Source organism: Papio anubis, chromosome 12 (genome assembly GCF_008728515.1).
Source record: "Papio anubis isolate 15944 chromosome 12, Panubis1.0, whole genome shotgun sequence".
NCBI lineage: Eukaryota > Metazoa > Chordata > Mammalia > Primates > Cercopithecidae > Papio > Papio anubis.
Window position 1 is genome coordinate 75,675,379 of NC_044987.1, and position 18,732 is coordinate 75,694,110.

The 18,732-nt window shown below is 33.3% G+C and overlaps 1 protein-coding gene across 31 annotated transcripts in view; it reads right to left on the reverse strand.

The window, feature by feature from the left end:
• SOX6 (SRY-box transcription factor 6) overlaps positions 1-18,732 on the reverse strand; it is a 766,932-nt gene that overhangs the window by 368,815 nt on the left and 379,385 nt on the right. For 28 of the 31 annotated variants that reach the window (XM_021926855.2, XM_021926880.2, XM_021926881.2 and 25 more), the window contains one exon: positions 5,368-5,608. In XM_021926855.2, coding sequence (XP_021782547.1) covers positions 5,368-5,608 — 241 coding nt within the window. The other 3 variants (XM_021926885.2, XM_021926884.2, XM_021926883.2) reach the window with 3 other exon arrangements.

An 18,732-nucleotide genomic window follows, 5' to 3' on the forward strand; every position in this document is an offset into this window, starting at 1 on the left:
GATTAGATCCTCACTAAAAATTCCTGGACTGTTATCATGTAATGACAATAGCTCCGTTCCCAGAAATGGTACAAAGTCCACACCAGCAATTTTATGACTTCAAGTGAAAAACAAAAAACACTCCAGAGTTGATTAGCAACTTCATGAGACTGAAAGCTAGAGGAGCAGAGAGCAGAAATTGTTTGCAAGCAAGAAGGTGTTTTCCTCAATAGTTATTTATTAAATATCTCAGGACGCCTACCATTATTTTCATTCAATTACAGCAAAGGGCATTATTGACATCTTTTATTTAAGATGGAAACTTATTTTAAAACTTTTCTAGAAGATAAAACTCCCCTGGAGGAATTTAAGTAGGTCTCTTATAAGGAGTTCAGATATTCTGGGGCTGAGAGTCCACTATGGTTATTTCTACCTACTTAGACTAGTAGTTAAAAGCCAGATGTATATTTTTGCCAAAATATATACCAATATAAGAATGTAAGTGTACACATGTGCATAAGTTCCCACTTACAATCATCACATTTTATATCTCATGAGAGTGTTGGTGCCTTACCCACATCCCCATGGCCTATCACAGAAGCCACCTACTAACAGTTGCTTCTTAGGCAAAAAGCTTGTCTCTCACCGAGGCCCATTCTCTGGCCAAGAGCATTTCTACTCTCTTCCCTCGTCTCCTTGGTCTCACCAACCTCATTTCTTGTCACTCTTGACTATGTTTCTGCCCACATGTACATTACTTAAAATATTCTCTCCACCCTTTGTGTAAATTTTGTCTTCTTCAGAATCTCTGAGAACTCTTCAATGAAGAATCTCCCTAAACTGTTCACTCTTCCGCTTATCATCCAACTCTCACCTTCACTATGGCAATGGTTTCCTAATCCATGTTCCTGTTTCTGATGTTCTCTCTCACAGTCCACTCTCTACACAGCAGGCGATGTGATCTTTTAAAAACATAAATCAAATCATGTTACTCCCTTGCTTAAAATTTTCCAATGGCTTCTACTTATACTTGAAAGAAAGTTTAAACACCTCCCTGTAGCCTATGAGACTCCATAATATCTGCAATCTGCTAGCCTCCCCGATTTCATTTCATACCATTCTCTCCCTCACCAGCCACCCTGTTGTTTTCTGTTTCTCAAACACACAAATTAAAGAAAACTTTTGTACTTATTATACACTCTGACTGGGCGTCTTCTCCAAATCTTTGCACAATAACTCTCTTTTTATTCAAATTTCAGCTCAAATGTCACCTCCTCAAAAAGACCTTCCCCGGTCTTTTTAAAGGAGTAATTCTCTATCACATTTTCTTACTTAATTTTCTTCATAGTACTTATTATTGTCTGAAATTGTCTCACTCTATAAGATTTCTTTATTATCTGCCATACTACTATACTGTAAGTTCTATGATAACAGGGATCTTATCTATATTATTCACAAGTTAGTCCTTGTGCCTGGAACTTTAGCAGGTACTATATACTCAGGTATCCAGTGATGATAACTCCTTTCTAAATTATACTCTAAAGCAAAAGAAAAAAAAAAAGTAAGGAAGGGAAGGCTCAAAATAACATGTACATTGTAATTTATCTGTTTGATATAAGTAGCTATACATAATTTGCACCAAAAAATTGTATGTAATCTGCAGAAAAGATCACCAACATTATATAAGTTTATCTGTCCTTTCTACAGTTGCAATCTAGCAGATACTCATTACACACAATATCATATACAGGTCATGAAACATTATCACAAAAATATTCTTCTCCATGCTTATTAACATCAAAAAGAATAATATGCTGTACATTTTTCCATGAAAAAAATTATGCAAATGTATTCCAGCCTAATGAGTCAGTCCTAATGAGAACAAAAGCATGTTTTAGTGGACAGTGTCAACATTCCTCTGCAAAAAAGGTATTGGCACACCAGGTGCCATGATGAAAGTGGTAGTGGTTGTGGAAAGAGAAGGATAGTGACTCTTATTTACACTAACTTTCCAACCTTCAAATGGCTCTCACTAATTAACATAGCACATTAAATTTATAATTCAACAATTTGGTGTCTATAAAATAGGTAATTATGATTAAAATCAGAATCTAAAACTTTTTATCTCAAACTGGTCCTTGAAATCCTATTTCTAAAATTTCTATTCTCCTTCTTTGCTTATGCCATTACAAATTATTTTTCTTGCTTGAACCTATGTGGTCTCATATTTTGTTGCAGTGTCACCTCAAAATAATCAGAATTTTTACATTTAAAGATTTTTTTTTCTAATCAGGAAGTGGGAATTAGCAGGACTTCTTTGCTTTGTCTTCACCTTCTCTGACAGAAAACTTCCTCTGTGGTCATGACATTTCAAAGTAAAACCCTTCCTGAATCCAGGAGATAAGAAACTTTTAGGGCTTGTTTCTAACAGTTCATGAATGAGGGCCATGAGGGCCATTACAGAAAGTAAATAACAATGGAAACTGTACAAGTGCTGAAAAAAAATGTTGTTATTTTTTAGATTTTCTTTTAAATTTTATTTCTTCACAACTATTTTTTGGAACTCAATTACAAGTACAGAATATGATCCATTAAAGAAAACTACAAGTTTTACTTAATTTCATAAACATCTTTTTTGACTTCATATTTATTTTAAAGTAGAATGAGATAAAATGTTTATTAAATTTTACATTAGCACAGTCCTCCCACTCGAACACGCACTCACACATACACACACACAATATATGTAGGTTTGCAGGTCTGCCCAGAAACTTAAAATCCTTCTATTGTTTTTTTCCTGCAAAGAAAAATTGGTTAGTGATATGGTACTCACAGTATAAGTCATTACAGGTCTGATATTACAGTTGTTACACAATATTGAATCTATCCAGTGAAAAAGAAGCACAAAGGGAATTTCCAAATGCAGCTGCTATTTCCCATTTGTTAAATCCTTTTATTACACCATATAAGTACACAGCTGGGAAATACTATAGAGTGGGAGTTTAAACAAAATATTTTGGCTTCTAGTCATTTGGAATACACAAAGGCTCCAGTGGAAAGCAATGTTTGACAGCAAAAGAAAGTGAAAGTTTGAAAACATGTCTAGCAAGTATGATTTCTTTTACATTAATAGTTAACTTATTTGTACCATTAAACTGTTTTATACTATCATAAACCACATTTAATATAAATTTGGTAAGAAAATTATTAATATATATTTTAAGACAAAATTTTAGATGATAAAAGTTTGAGAATAACCCACCAAAGTAACTTGGGACTTATCAAGATACAAACACAATTTTTCTAGGAAAAATAAGTATAGTGTTCTCAAAGAAATAAAATTTGAACTGTTTTATTTCTTATTCTCCCCATATTTTCCAGTGCAGTTATTTTTATTTGTCTATGACTAGATTTGGCATAAAAGCCAAAATATATCTTAAACCTATCCTTTCTCTCTAGCCACTCTTCCTTTACACTAATTCAAGCCATTCATCTCTCACCTAGACTTCTGAAATAGACTCCCAGTGGGTCCTCCTTCTTTCACTCTTGTCTCTCTCCCATCCATTCATTATATCGCAGCCAGAATTTATCTGTTTGAAATGTTTTTGAATGCTTCAAACGTTTTCCATTGAACTTAGATCAAATCTCACATCCATAATGTTATCTCCAAGGTCCTGTTTGATATAGCCCCTACCAATCTCTCCAACTATATCTTACGTTATATTGCATCCTTCATCGTAACTCTCCAGCGATGAAGGCCATCTTTTACTTTCTGACATTAAGCAGTAACTTTCTCACTTCAAATACTTCATACATGCTGTTCCCTCTGCAGTTTTACTCTTTGTTCCACTCTAACTGGTTAGTTCTTACCATCCTTGGCTCAGTGAGGGCATTCCTAACCATCTATTCTAAATTAGGTTTGCCTCATTATGTTCTCACATAGCATTCTGTTCTTTCTCCTCATACACAGTAAACATCATATTTTAATTATATATTTCTATATATATTTATCTAATTTCTATTCCCTCTCCTAGACTATAAACTCCATGAAGGAATGAATCATGTCTGCTTTGTTCACCACTATATAGTCAGCACCTAATAAGAATGCTTGGCACATAGATGGTACTCAATAAATATTTGTTGAAATAAAAATGAAACATCACTCCATTATCTTGACAATAAGCAAGTGGCAGTGACTGGATATCTATTTCACCTTGGAGGTGTTAAAATGAACAACTTAAGTTCAATCATAAAAATAGACTTGCTTTATTACCTTCTTCCTACTCAAGAAAACTAATCTTCCAGTGGATCTAATTGTACAATTTTGATCCCTTTCAAAACTAAAATTAGTCTAGAAACTATCTTTCAATCCTCTGCTTCTTACCTACTGCTCCAGAGCACTGGCTGTGTCTGCAAAATCATCTGAAAAAGAAAAATGTCTTCCTTCATAAATTATTGAGTTAAGTCTCTGAGACATTAAGCATTGAATAAGAATCTAAATATGTGTTATTAGTAGTAAATGTATTGGAAATATTACCTTATTTTTGTTAAGAAATAAAAATTTTCTCAGTGCCCACTTAAAATAATTTTCATTAACTTAATTTTAGTTAGCCAAAAATTAAGAAATGCAAAATGGGGTTTAAAACTTCTAATCTAATAAAATATATTAAGATTTTAATCTCTTCTAGATGCTAAAAACATTGAATATTTTTGCTTTGAACTAGATAATTAATGTCACTGGCTATGGTTTCTGTTTTGATGATTAGGGATGGAATTTAACATAGGAAAGCTGGCTAAATATACTGCATGTATTTGATGTTGTTTCTACTTTTTGAGAAAACTCCTGTAGTCTGATTGAATGATTCTCAGGAGGTTTGCATGCCCTTTTGAAATTAATATATAGGCACATAAGTGAGAAAAGCTTTATTATAAATCAAGAATGACCATTAAAAATGATAAATACCTGCATTTTCTCATTGAAGGTATATTCAACATATGATCTCATTCACGCAGTTGTATTTGCTTAAATGTTTCAATATTAATACATAGCCATACTTTATTTGATCATATCTATTTTGTGATATTACCAAGTTAACCACCTTAAATTCATGGATTCATAGAATAAGATAACCAATCCCCCACACAAAAATCAATCAATAAAATATATTCTTGGCACACTGACCTAATAATAAACGTATATACACTAAATCACAAACCATTTTTCAAGTTTTTTGAGTTATTAGTATCTTAGTAATATGTACCTGGTGGTTGTTTCATGATCTAAACAAAAATAACTCTAAGGTCATCTATTTCCCTAAAATATCTATTTATAATGAGGACATACTAAGGAATACATTTAGTGGCAGTGGTCAGATTTTAAAAGCTCACCATTCTTTGCTGAGATGACAGAACGCTGTCCCAGTCAGCATCTTGTTGAATGGTATTGACAAGTGTTGGTAGCTCCTCAGAGTGAGGTTTGTTGTGCATTATGGGGTGTAGAGGCAGATGGGAGGCCACATGTTGATCGCTGACTTCTTCCTTTTCCCTTGAGGTTAAATCCTGGGTTATCGCATCCTCTCCATCAGCTGCACAGGCAAATGGAGAGGTGGCTTGCTTGGAAGACATTCTTCTGCAGAAGAAGGAAAACAGAATGGATTAAAAATGGCTATCAATAACAAAACGTAAACCAACCCTTGCATTTGGGCTAGTTCAGGAAAAAAGGAAAGTTATTTAACTTTAGAGATATTTGTGATCCACTCTAAACTCCAGAAAAATAACTCTTGGCTTATGTGTCCTGCTTTCCCTCTTTGCTTTTAACTCAGCAAACCTCTTCCCAGTAACTACTGCATAGTTTCTCTCCTATAATCCATTAATGATTTTTTTACAGAGTAAGTTTTCATAATGGACAGGGTATGTATGTGTATATTTTCCCTCCTAGTTTTCTTAACTAGATTATAAGCTTCTTGAGAGTATTTAGGGTGATAGTTAGCAATGGAAAAAAATGAATGAATGAACTGGCAAATGAGTCAGTTTGCAAGATGATTTGAAAGCACAAATATCCAACTTTCTCCTATGGTTTATGTAGGAGCAAAAGAAGTATATGTAGGAAAATATAATCAGGAGAGTAAATAATTCATAATTAAAGTCCTAAACAAATCTGATCCTGACTTCTTTGTTTATACTTTGTATTATTAGGGCTGGGCCTAACACTACTTAGTGCCATCTAAAGCTTGTTAAAAGACCTTTAAAATGAGTCAATTGTTGTAACTTAACTTTTAAGTGACATATTGATTGAGTGGCTGATACTGTTAGATTAGTTTTAGGACAATTTTGTAGCATTTGAATTGAGTATCTGAAATAGCTATACCTCTATTTTGTATTAGAAAGTACATTAAAGATTCAAAGCATTTACCATGAAAATAGTAACATGCCTACTGTGCATAATATTTAAAACCTCCAAATACAATACTGAACATTCATTTATGTGCCCACAAATAAATATCGACTACATTCTGCATGACAAGGTCTCCATTTTGTACCCTCATATGAAATCAGAAAACCATGATTATTAAGTAGAATTTCAAAATGTTTAGAATATCATTTTATCAAGATGCATTTCTTGGCAAAATGGTTAGAAAATAAAACCACTGAAAGTTTATAACTTAACAGAAGAGGGAATATAGCATTTTTTCTAAAACTTTACATCGTTTTTAGTTTATTACATCTTTAGCTCTAAAACTGCTGTGTAATGAAAGGAATAAAATCTCCACCTTAATTGCTATTTAGCATTAATTGATTTCATACCATTTTTAAAAAAACACACAAATCAGTTAACATAGGAAACCACATGAGCATTTTTCAAATTAGCAAATCATTAACTTGCTAGTACTGTTTCTGCAGACAAATAAATACTGATTAAAGGGTCTAGAAATCTGAGATTAACAGTTAAATTTACAAATCTGTCACATGCTTTCATGAATATTACAGTGAAGGAAATATCAAGTGCAAGAAAAATAATTAAGTTAATTCCAATTTAAACAGTAGTTTTTATGTAGCAGCCCATGTTTCACATAGGATTTAACAGCTAATGCTAAATTTCTCACAATTAATGAGGGGGCTCAGATTTAGTATCCTACAGTGAAAAAAATTAATATAAGATCAGCTAATCTAATTATGCACAGTTCTAAATAAAAGTATTACAGGCTTTTGAAGTGCTTTGAAACATATTAAAATGCTGATACCAATTTATAATAATCATTCTACAAATAACAAAAAATGTATCTATTAAATTTGATACTAGAAAATAAAATGGGGGCAAGGGAATGCAAAAGAATGCCTATAATTTCTTTGAGAAGAAATGAATTAAATGTTCTAAAGAGTGCTATATCAATGAATCAGATATATTCTTGACCAATTTATACCAATAATAACAAATGAACAAACATATACATGATTATGAAAAATGGTAGCCAATGGATGCTTCTAGAATTACTATATGGCTTACTTTACTGGCCCCATAACTACTATTATTAAAACCAGGCAAATTATAACTGTTCTGCAAGTTTATCAAGAGCTTGCCACAAACAAGAGTTATTTCCTGTTTCAGATACTGACAATATCAATAATCATTCATGTTAAAAACAAAAGAATGAATGTACTTCTGCTTTTTAAAATAGTTAAATACAATTGGAAGTCATGATCCAAAAATCAGTTACTTTAGTTCCCTCAACAGACATCTTCTTATTATAAAGTGAATTGGCTCCTTCCAATAGCAATGTCTATGATTGCTGCTTTAGTATAAATTAATCATGACAAAACTCAAAATGAAAACAGTCTCTTAAGAATAATTTCAACTATAAACTTCACCAGTGAACAATAGTGCACAATCCTAATTAAATACAACTCTGCAGCTGTAAAAATAGACTAAATCTATGAGTTGAGTTTAAAGGATGGTTTGTTAGAATGTTTTCTTAAGGAAGGCTGGGTCCTCAGTCTTAATCAGCCAATAAATTATTTCCTGCAATTACATTAAATAGAAAATTATCTTCAAATGGGGAGTGTTAATTGAAAATCAAAATTCAGAGGGAAGTTTAGAAATTACACGCTGAATACAATTAGTGAGGAAAGGCTTCACCTCTATTCATCAACAGTCTTCTTGTGATTCCTCCAGTGGCCATTCAGGAATGCTACCTATTTATAACATCTCACAATTTGTCTTTTATTTTGCACCTACAAATACATATGTGTATCAAGGTTTCAAATAAAACATAAGCTGCCAATAAAAGCAATATTAAATCTGAGTGTTCATCCTCAGTTCACACTATCATTAGACGAAAAGGAGATAGGGGAGGTAGGACAACAATGGTTAACAATCAAGAAAAACACACTCAATTATGAAATCCCTTTCCTTAGCAAAGGAATTAACATTTTTTGTTCCAAAAATACTTTTCCAAATCATATAATTTCTTGTTTTTACTTTATTATAGTTCTTAAATGCATTGCTAGTGGAGAAAAAGATGGGTTTTGTTTTTAGCAAGGTATTTCCTTGAGCATTTCCTTTTGGTAAAATTGTTGGGTTTTTTTGTTTACATCTTTTTTTATATTTGGTTTTGCTGTTGATTTTTGTTTTGGGTGGTGGTTTTGAGTTTTGCTATAAAACGTGCACAAATTGTTTTTAACGCAGAGTTTATTAAAGTTTAAATTTGCTGATTATTAGATCTGATTCACTGATTTTTTGCATAATTACTTTATTAAATAATCCTGATGACATCTCATTCATTTCTTTACTTTAGCTTTTCCCTTTAAAACATTTTACTCAACCAACCAAACTGTATTCTAGAAGCTTCAACGACACTTGACTTTTGGTAATGCCTTTACTATAACCACTGTACCACAGTTACTATCCTTTAGAAACTCATAAATCAAATATACCCACGTTTCAGTGTTTTAAAGTGTCACGTGGAATGCTTACATTTATTTTAATGCTCAGTCAGTAATTTTCCATTGCAAAAATTTTCAACCCCAACATATTAAAACAGCACCTTACTTTAGCTGCTGCCTTATAGAACTAATAAGCAAAAGAAAATCAAAATCCTTGCGGAATGGTCAATTTCGATGTGACTATACTTTGTTTTATTTTTGCACTATTATAACTTAAAAATCATTCAAATGAATTGTTTTTTTAATTTGTATTAAAAAAAAAAATCTCCCTAGTTATACCCCCTGAAAACAGGGGTTTATAATGGAAGTGCTGACACAACCCTAACTAAAGCAGCGCAAATGTTGCCGCTATAATACACAAAATCAAGTTCTATTATTCTAAACTATCCTCGCTCATGGGATTTTTCTTTACTGTGCTCCCAGCCAAACTGCTGAAGCATGAAAAATTTAAATGCAATCAAATGCGCCCAATTCTACTTTACTAGAACAAGTGTCTACAGTGGTACAATCTTAAAAGGAGATGCAACAGATTTGTTTGGTGTTTTTTTTAACTGTTTATTTATAATACAGTGCATTGGAGATAAAATAAAAGAGGAAATTACACTCACATGGTACCAGTGTATTGACTACACAGAGTACATTATAATCAGAGAGAAAAACTACATTGTCAACTTATCACATTGGTTAAACAAGATGGTTTTCTGGGGCATAGCTATTATCAAGTAAAACCTTCAAAGAGAAGTAAATATCTTTGGGACACATAAAACTAAATTCCCATCATATGTTCCCTGAGTTTGAAATGTCTCTGCCCAACAATCAAGTGAACCCAGGATGCCAGGCCACTGGGAAGAACTCGGGCTTAGGACTTTGGGAAATGAGATTGCTGGAGATAAAGCCTCCATTTACTGAGAATGTTCTCTAGGAAGTCAGTAGGAACACCTCTAGAAAGGTGATAATTATTCTACTCCAAAACACCAGTACAAAGTCTGAATGTTTGGGCTATTACAAACTTACTCAGACAGTAAATTTATTTTCTGTTCTGCAACAATAAATCAAAATTAGTTGGCCCAAGACTTTATAAAATGATGAGAATGCTGGATACATGTACATTAAGTCCTCTATCTCAGAATATCATATTTTCTAGAACTTTTCTGATTTGACATTATTCTTTAAACACAGTTATTTTTATATGTTTAAAGTCAGGATTATTTTTAAACAAACTTCAAACTTTTAAACTTTCTCATAAGACAATCACTCAAAATTACATTTTTTAAATTACAGCTTGAAAAGTATCCATCTTTCAAAACTATCATTTGAAACTTATATAATTATCAAAAAGAGTCACTGAATTCATCATAGCAATATATTTAACTGGGTTTTTGAAAATATTTCCATTATTTTTATGATTATTATCAAATGGCATTCACTTTCCAGGTGTGTTACATTTATTCAAAAGAAGTCCTGTTTTTAACATAAAGCAACATTTTAAGAGTTGTTCTACTCATTTAAAAAAATTAAAACTTCAGGCCAACATTCACACTAATTTTTGCGGCTCAGCTCCAGGCTATCTGGTAGACTCATTTCTGTCAGATAATTCACTGTTAATACAATGCTGTACTTGAGCTGATACTGAGAAATAAACAACTAATTTTCCAAAAATATAACACAGTGCCTCTCATTTTAAGGAACATGAGTAACAGATATGTTTAGTTGCCAAAAAGCACAATACCCAGGAACCTCTACAAAGGACACCAGTCCACCCAGCTTAGGGCAAAGAATGATTTTAAAACCCTCTTCTTATATATCTAATTTCCACATTCAAGGCTCTTGGGGAAGGGAGGGTGGCATGGTACACCTTAATTCTAGATATTAAAATGAAGACATACCTTTTAAAACATTCCTTGATTCATCCCAGTAAAGTCAGAGGGTGCTTACTAATTATTTGTATTACTTTATACAACACTACCACCTACTCTCCCCCAATCCACCTCCAAACTTCCCTCTGCTTCTGCCAGATTTTTCTTTTTCTTCCATGTGTTTAACAAGTAATTAAGAAAATTCAGGTGAAAAGAAGGTAACTGTTTTCAGAATTACCTTAGAAAGTTATAAACCTATCTTCTAGAGTTTGTAGCAGCACTTTCAGAACAGATATGGTAACACATGAGGACAATACCTATTAGAAGAAAACTCACAGATTTGAATTAGTTGTCAAATCAATGGAGATGAGGTAAATGAAATACATTTGATGCTCCTGAAGTATGTCTAAGAAAGTGCTTAAATTAATGGATTTTGACTTTTCTAAGGGTCCAATTTTTCACAGCAAAGCACCAAAATTGTCTTCAAAGGCTCTCTGAGCTTCTTACAAAACAAGAACTACCTGGAACAGATTCTTCTTAAGTCATCAAAGTTTGTGTTTCTAGAGTTTATATTTAGCTGACAATATTGCTGTCACTTTATGTAGCTTAAGACTGTTCTTTGGACTAGAGCTCATATGTCTTGGAATGCTTTGACTCATGAATTGTTTCTCCTGATAATGTTACATCACGTAACTACCTCTGTCTAATTGGTTAGTATCTGCTGGAAGAGACAGGCAACCAGCCTAGCGACTGGCCTGCTGACTGACTGCCTATGGAAAACCTATAATTATTAAGTGTCCTTGAGTATCTGATTTCTTCTGGCATCAAAACAACTTGACTTCATGTAACATCAATCTATACATTTTGCTTGATAGAAATAGTATGGTTTTCTCATAGTTTATCTACCAGTAACATTTTGGAATTTTTGCTTCGGAAAGCCAGGCCCAGATTTTATAAATAAAATCAGTGACTTAATAATAAGAGTAAAACCTAACAATGGCTACCATAAATATACACTAACTTAGAGGATGTTAATCTAGCACAATGACTTTATAGCTCAATGAAAAACCTCTGTGTGGCTGGAGTGAAAGAAAGCTGTCTAAAATAATAGCAGAATGAATTTATTTATGTAAGTTCACTTTGAATCTCCTCTTCATAAAAAATGAGAACTATAATTTTTTAAGTGAATAAACAGACATCTCTCTGTCAGCTTGAAACTGGCCCATTAATATGGAAGCCCAAGTACAGGATATCTTATCCAATTATATGAACAAAAATCATAAACCAGAACAATAACTTCTCAGAGACAAAGTGTAGGAAACTGTCACTGTATACTTTTCCATTCTTAACTTGAATTTCCCTCTTCAATATTTCCAGAAAAAAAAGAGAAAAATGAATATTGATACTATATAGATTGTTTCAAAATACAAAAATTCACACAAACACTGAACAAATTTATATAAAGAAGTTCATCTCTGAGGTTCTCCTTTAGCTAAATAAGGCAATCTACCAAGTCCACTCTTTCATGTGATGAAATAAGGTATAAATTTCAGGTTCCTATTCACAGAGAGACAATAAGAAGAGAAAGAAGAGGGAAGGAGGAAGGGAGTGAGAGTAGAGAGGGAGGGGAAGGGGAGGGGGAAAAAGAAGGGAGGAGATAGAAGGGGAGGAGAAAAACAATCATGGCTTTGCAGTTCATTTTCAGTTTGTCTACTTAATGAAAACCTCATTGTACAAGTCTGAAAACCATTTCCAGCCAGCAAAGTATTTCTGATTCAGCAGAGGTTACACAAGCATCAAAGCAGTTAAATATAGGTGCCAAGCTGCATTGCCAGGAGCTCTTAGAACTGTGAGTTAGTGTTACCTGACAGCTTAGTGAATATAAAATTACTTGTTTCTCCAATTGAAGACAATCAAATTGTCACCTTCCATTGTAATAATGCACAACTAGTGATCAGCAAAGTGCAAACATAATTACCATGAAGAAAACAAAAAATCAAATCTAAATCTCGCAACAGAGTAAACACATCTATCTGCTTCCCCAAAAAAGGAGTGCATTTTAATCCTGAAGGCTGCGATGCAATCTTCATGTTATTTAATAATAAGATTTATTCATCTTAAATTAAATAAAAATAAAAAACAAGAAATACTAATTCATAAAAAGTGACTACAAATATTAATAAGAGCACTACAACTTTCCAGACATTTCCAAGCACAAAGGCCTACAAATTATATCACTGCCATTTGAAACTATATCATTAAAGTGTATGTCAGCACATTTTCCATTATAAAAACTTTGTTTTTAGAGACATCTTTCTAGCCTAGAAATCTTCCTGAAGGATGAAAAGGACAGGCAGGATCCAACCTCAAAAGCTTTTGTCTTAATTTTCTAAATGAGTTACGCTTCATTTTTGTCTTCTAAAGTAGCTTTTATTTTTGATGTTGAAAATTCATCTCACAAAAGTGATTTAATGTCTCTACACAAGTTTAGAAAAATAACAAAGCATAGGACACATATCCACAACTGTTTTTGAGCCACTCAGCATCTGGAATTCTCATCCAAATTTGGTAACCATATTGACTGACTACCAAAGTGATCTCAGTAACCTGAAGCTAAATTAGTATTAAAGGACTGAAAATTTGACATGGTTCTCGCACACTCCAAAGATTCCTAAGATACAAATTAAAATGAATATAATTAATATAGATAATGCTCCAAACAACCTGCATTTTAAAAGCTCTCTTAGGAAAGTGATTTTATTTCATAACTAACTCAAGATTTAAGACATTCAAATTTATATCATTCCTTCCAATACAGCAAAATCTCTAATCATTCTCAAAATACTCTAAATATAGGGGCTTTTTCCATCAATAATGTCATTTCTATCAGACAATATGTCCTACAGCTAGGCCGAGTGTAATGGCTCATGCCTGTAATCCCAGCACTTTGGGAGGCAAAGGCAGGAGGATCACGCGAGGTCAGGGGTTTGAGACCAGCCTGGCCAACATGGTGAAATCCTGTCTCTACTAAAAATATGAAAATTAGCTAGGCATAGTGGTGCACACGTGTAATCCCAGCTCTGCAGGAAGCTGAGGCATGAGAATTGCTTGAACCTGGGAGGTGGAGGTTGCAGTAAGCCAAGAGTGTGCCACTGTACTCCAGCCTGGGTGACAGAGCAAGACTCTGTCAAAAAAAATAAAAATAAAAAAGAAGAAGAAGAAGAAGAAGAAGAAGAAGAAGAAGAAGAAGAAGAAGAAGAAGAAGAAGAAGAAAGAAAGCAAGAAAGAAAGCAAATATTTCCTACAGCTAATGCCTGATACGCCTGACATTCTATTTTTACCATGTGCCTGATATATCATTTTACCAATATTTCTTACAGCTAATGCCTGATATGCCTGATATTTCCATTTTAACTGTTTCAATTTTGAAATATTTCCTACAGCTAATGCCTGATATGCCTAATATTCCATTCCAATTTTAGAACAGATACTTCTGTTCTAAATAACATCATTTATGATCATTTAGCACAAAAATGGACCAGTTTAGCAAAAAAGGGGGAGGCACTAACTACACCAGGGTGACAGTGAAATGAACTGAGGATCATCAATAGCATAGGCTCTCCTGAGCTTGAATCTTAGAATACAAATCCAGACATTGATAATCTACTATCTCCTTCCTTAGAAAAATGCTTTCATCTGATATCAGTCTCAACTGGTGTTCCTCAATCTTGCATTGTGTTCCTCTTTCTCTATTCCTCTATTTTATTACAAAGGAATAGAGGAAAGAGTGAGATGAAGACATTGGTTGAACATTGGTGACTAAATCAGAAGGAAAACAAGGATAGCAAGAAACAGGAGAAAAGGGAAGTCCAATCTCCAGCTGCACGTTTTATTTTGAGTTGAGATAAACTTCACATCATTAACAGAAATGTCTGGATGTAAGAAATAAGACAGTTTTAGAAAAGCATCTTTTTCCTTGCTCTTAGAACTTTCAAATAATATAATACAATTTTTTCCAAGAGACACTTCTTATAAGCTCAGCACAATAAAAATCTCCCAGGCAAAGGGATTGCAATCAGTATTTCCTAAACTTCGATGATGGGTAATTTAATCAATTCCTGAAATTATACTCCTACAGAGTATTTATTACAATATAGTAAAATAAAAAGTATCAACGACAGGAAGAAAAGGAAACTTCTTGTCAGAGAATGTCTCTCAGACTCTGGGAGATAAATGCTTGCATAGCACAAGCTTATGGTAAATGGGAAAAAAAGAGAACTCATTAAAATATTTTGTTTAATTAAAAAACAAGTTTATTCTGTATATTTCATGAGGACAGGGCTCATCCATCTTGTTCATTGCTGGATCCCCAGTGCCCAGCACAGTGCACAACACATCGTAGACAATCAATACTATGGGAAAGAGGGAGGAAAAGGCAGAGAGGGAGAGATAGGCAAATAGCTTATTGTTTTAAATTAAAGTGAATAGATAATCACAGAAAATACCACTCCATGTTAATACTGCCAATCTAAACATTATTCTTTCTCTATACTCTTTTTATCAAGCATCTTAAGATTATTATATCCATATCCCCAACACTAAACTCTCTCATCTCCCAGAAATCCAACAGTCCTCAAATGACTGTGAAGTATTTATACCAAGATATGCTCTGCAATTTCACATTAAACATCTTAAAACTAGATTCATCACTATTTTCCTCAACACCTCCCCTCATTCATCCACACCCAGAAGAGTACCACTGTCAGAATCATCAAGGTTCAAAACATGAACACTGTATCGACCTCCTAATGTTTATCCTTGCTTCTCAATGCCAGCTCGTCATGAAGCTCCATCAGCTATTTCTTAATGTTTCTTATGCTCATTTCTCTTACCATACTTATAATCTTAGCACAGGGCTTTTTCACATCTCATATCTAAACTCTTAAAACAGACCCTAAACTACTTTCTCTATTTTAGTATCTCCTCCACCAAATCGATCTTACTGCTACTCCCTTCATCAGGCCACTCTCCTGATCAAAAAACATCAGTGACTGTCCCACTAATGACAAAATAAAGTCCAAACTCCTGACCCTGGCACTCGAGGCCTTCCATCCAGATGCAACCAATCTTTATAAATTTATCTTCACTAGTCAAACTTCACTTATTGTTGCCTCATAGCCTTTGCTCTTCCTGTCTTTCCCTATTTCCCTCACTTTCCTTTCCTATTGTTAGGAAACCAACTGAGCTTATTCAAGGTAACTATGATCTACCCCTCTTCTAAACACCTCTAATAAGATCTCAGAGATTAGATCTTAATAGATATTTTTATATCACTCATTCAACACTTAATGGATATTACCTCACATAATCTTTTTAAAATGTATAATATCATTATATTTTCTAAGTAACCTCAACCACATTACAAACTTCTCAAGGGTGAGAACAAAATCCTAGCTTTCTCTACATTCCCACAATACTTAGCACAACGTTTTGTGCAAAGAAAACACTCAGTAAATATTTCCCAATTATTTAAATATTATTACATTAATAGGCAGAAATAAACTTAGGGTATTATCTTCAACCAGAAAAAAGTAGCCATGAAAAAGGACTGAAAATAAACTGGTTTTCTGGGGGTGTCTTCTCTTTGCACACATCCTGGACAATAAATTCATCTCATATTTTAAAAGTTCTGCATATTCCCTGGCAAAAAAAAAGCCTCCCAAAATAATCAATTTATGTTGCCTGAAACATAAAAAAAGATGGATAAATGGATGAACCAATGGACAGATGATGGATGGATGGATGTTGAAGAGATGGTTGAAAAGATACATAGATAATTTTTACTAGATGCTTAGAAAGTACCAGGCAGGCACTGTGCTGAGCACTGCTACATGTATTATTTCATTTAGTTCTCAGAGCAACTCTAGAAGTTAAATAATGTCATTATCCCTGTTTACTGATAAGAAAGCCAAGGCACAAAACTGTTTATTAAAACAATAAAAAATGAAATCTTACTTAAGGTCATACCTAGTAAATACAGAAGGCAAAATTTCATCTCAGGTTGGTCTAATGCCAGGGCAGATGCTATTAGAATTAAAACTGTCTGAAATCTAAATTAAATAAATTATTAATTATTTTCAATTATTATCTGAATTATTCTTTACTAATTTATACCATTCCTGTAGAATTTTATTTTGAATATTCTGGTTAGACATTCGAAATACTCATTTAATCAGAGCTTAGTAAAAGGATTTGCTATCTTTTTCTTTTCTGTCTACTTCTAGAGTTTGAGATATTTAATTACTAGTTAATAACTTTAAAAAGGAGAGAGAAACATAGAGCAGGTAATTCTCTAACCAACCCATTTAACTCTCATCCTGGGCAATTTGACAACAAAATTGGTTGAGGAAGTAGTTAAAGCTACTGACACACAAGGCTGGGAGATTCACTGTAGTTTTTACACAGTAATTTTCTAACAAATATTTGTTCGTTGTTAACCATCCATGCTTTTCCTAGCATGCTATTTCTGGTTAGCCTAAACGATCAACATTTAATTATATTCTTACATAGACAATTATGAAATAAAATAAGAATGTCACTGTCCATTTATTTCAAGGCCCAGAGAAATATGAGATCCAATTTCTACCTTCCATCTCTGACCAGAGAAACCACACCAGCTATATCAGATACAACTGGAGCTGTTTCACTACAAAAGTCAGTGTTGAGAGCAGCCTTGAGAGAAAACGAAATGAGGAGATTGAACAATATGTATTTAACACACTACTCGTCTAGAGTTGATTTCAGGGAATGCAGAGTAATTTAGATACCCTCTTAAAATATGACTACTATATAACATTACATATATCCTAACTTCTGAGGAAAAGAAATAGAAAAGTCTCTCACACAAGGACATGAATTTTTATAAATTGTAATTGTCTGTGAAAGCTGAAGAAAGGTTTTTACCACCAACCCAATTTCCACATTTTTTTATAAACACCAAACAGTCTGGTTTCACAAATAACTACAGTGCTGCTATCTTGTATTTCTCCCTCTGTACTTCCACCACCTCCTCCCTTTCTTATAGCTATGTCCTTTAAATTTCTCACTTGTATTTCCTGGAATTATAAACAGCTCCAGGAGAACATGAGAATCCAACTGTTTCCATGAATCATTGCACAGAATTGTTTGAGTTATCATTATAAAAGACAAGTATGACTACCCGCTATCTTGCATACCTAAGGGATTCTTTACCAAGTACATATTTGCACACCTACCAAGGTACAGAATTTCTAGTTTTCCCAAACTATGGTGTTAGTTATAGGAAAGAATCCTGCATTATTTATCTTGTCCTGTTCTTTCTTCTCATATAACCACCACTTCCACCTCACAATTTCCCAAAATGGAGTAGTTCCCTGAAAAACTTTTACATGTATCATGCCTAATCTACCAGCTTTTTAGATTTCTTCAAAAGTAATTCTTTATTTGCATCCATGGTGCCTAGAACTGGAAAACTACTTGCTACCAGTCTTATGAGGATAGATTGCCAGAAGGAAAAGTACAGTATAATGGAAAGGTTTAGAGGAAGGACTTAAATCTCACTTACTACATCTGTGAACTTGAGAAGTTACTTAACTCTCTGAGTCTCCATGTACCCATCTATAAAATTAGGGACAACACATCTTCCTTGAAAAGTTGTTGTCAAAAGATTAATTTGATATATGTGCAAATACCTGGTATTTGGTAGTTATGAAACAAATGCTAACTTTCTTTAAAGAAAACTTCACATAAAAATAGTTTGACTCAAACAAAAACAAAAATCCTTAAGGAAAAAGATTCTGAATTTTTACACATCACAATAAATAAAAATTCCAGGGACTGTAAGTTTTCTAGTCCCAGTATACTCGTGACCCAGTGCTGAGTGAACTAATGACTAGAACCATGGCAAGAGGATAAAAAC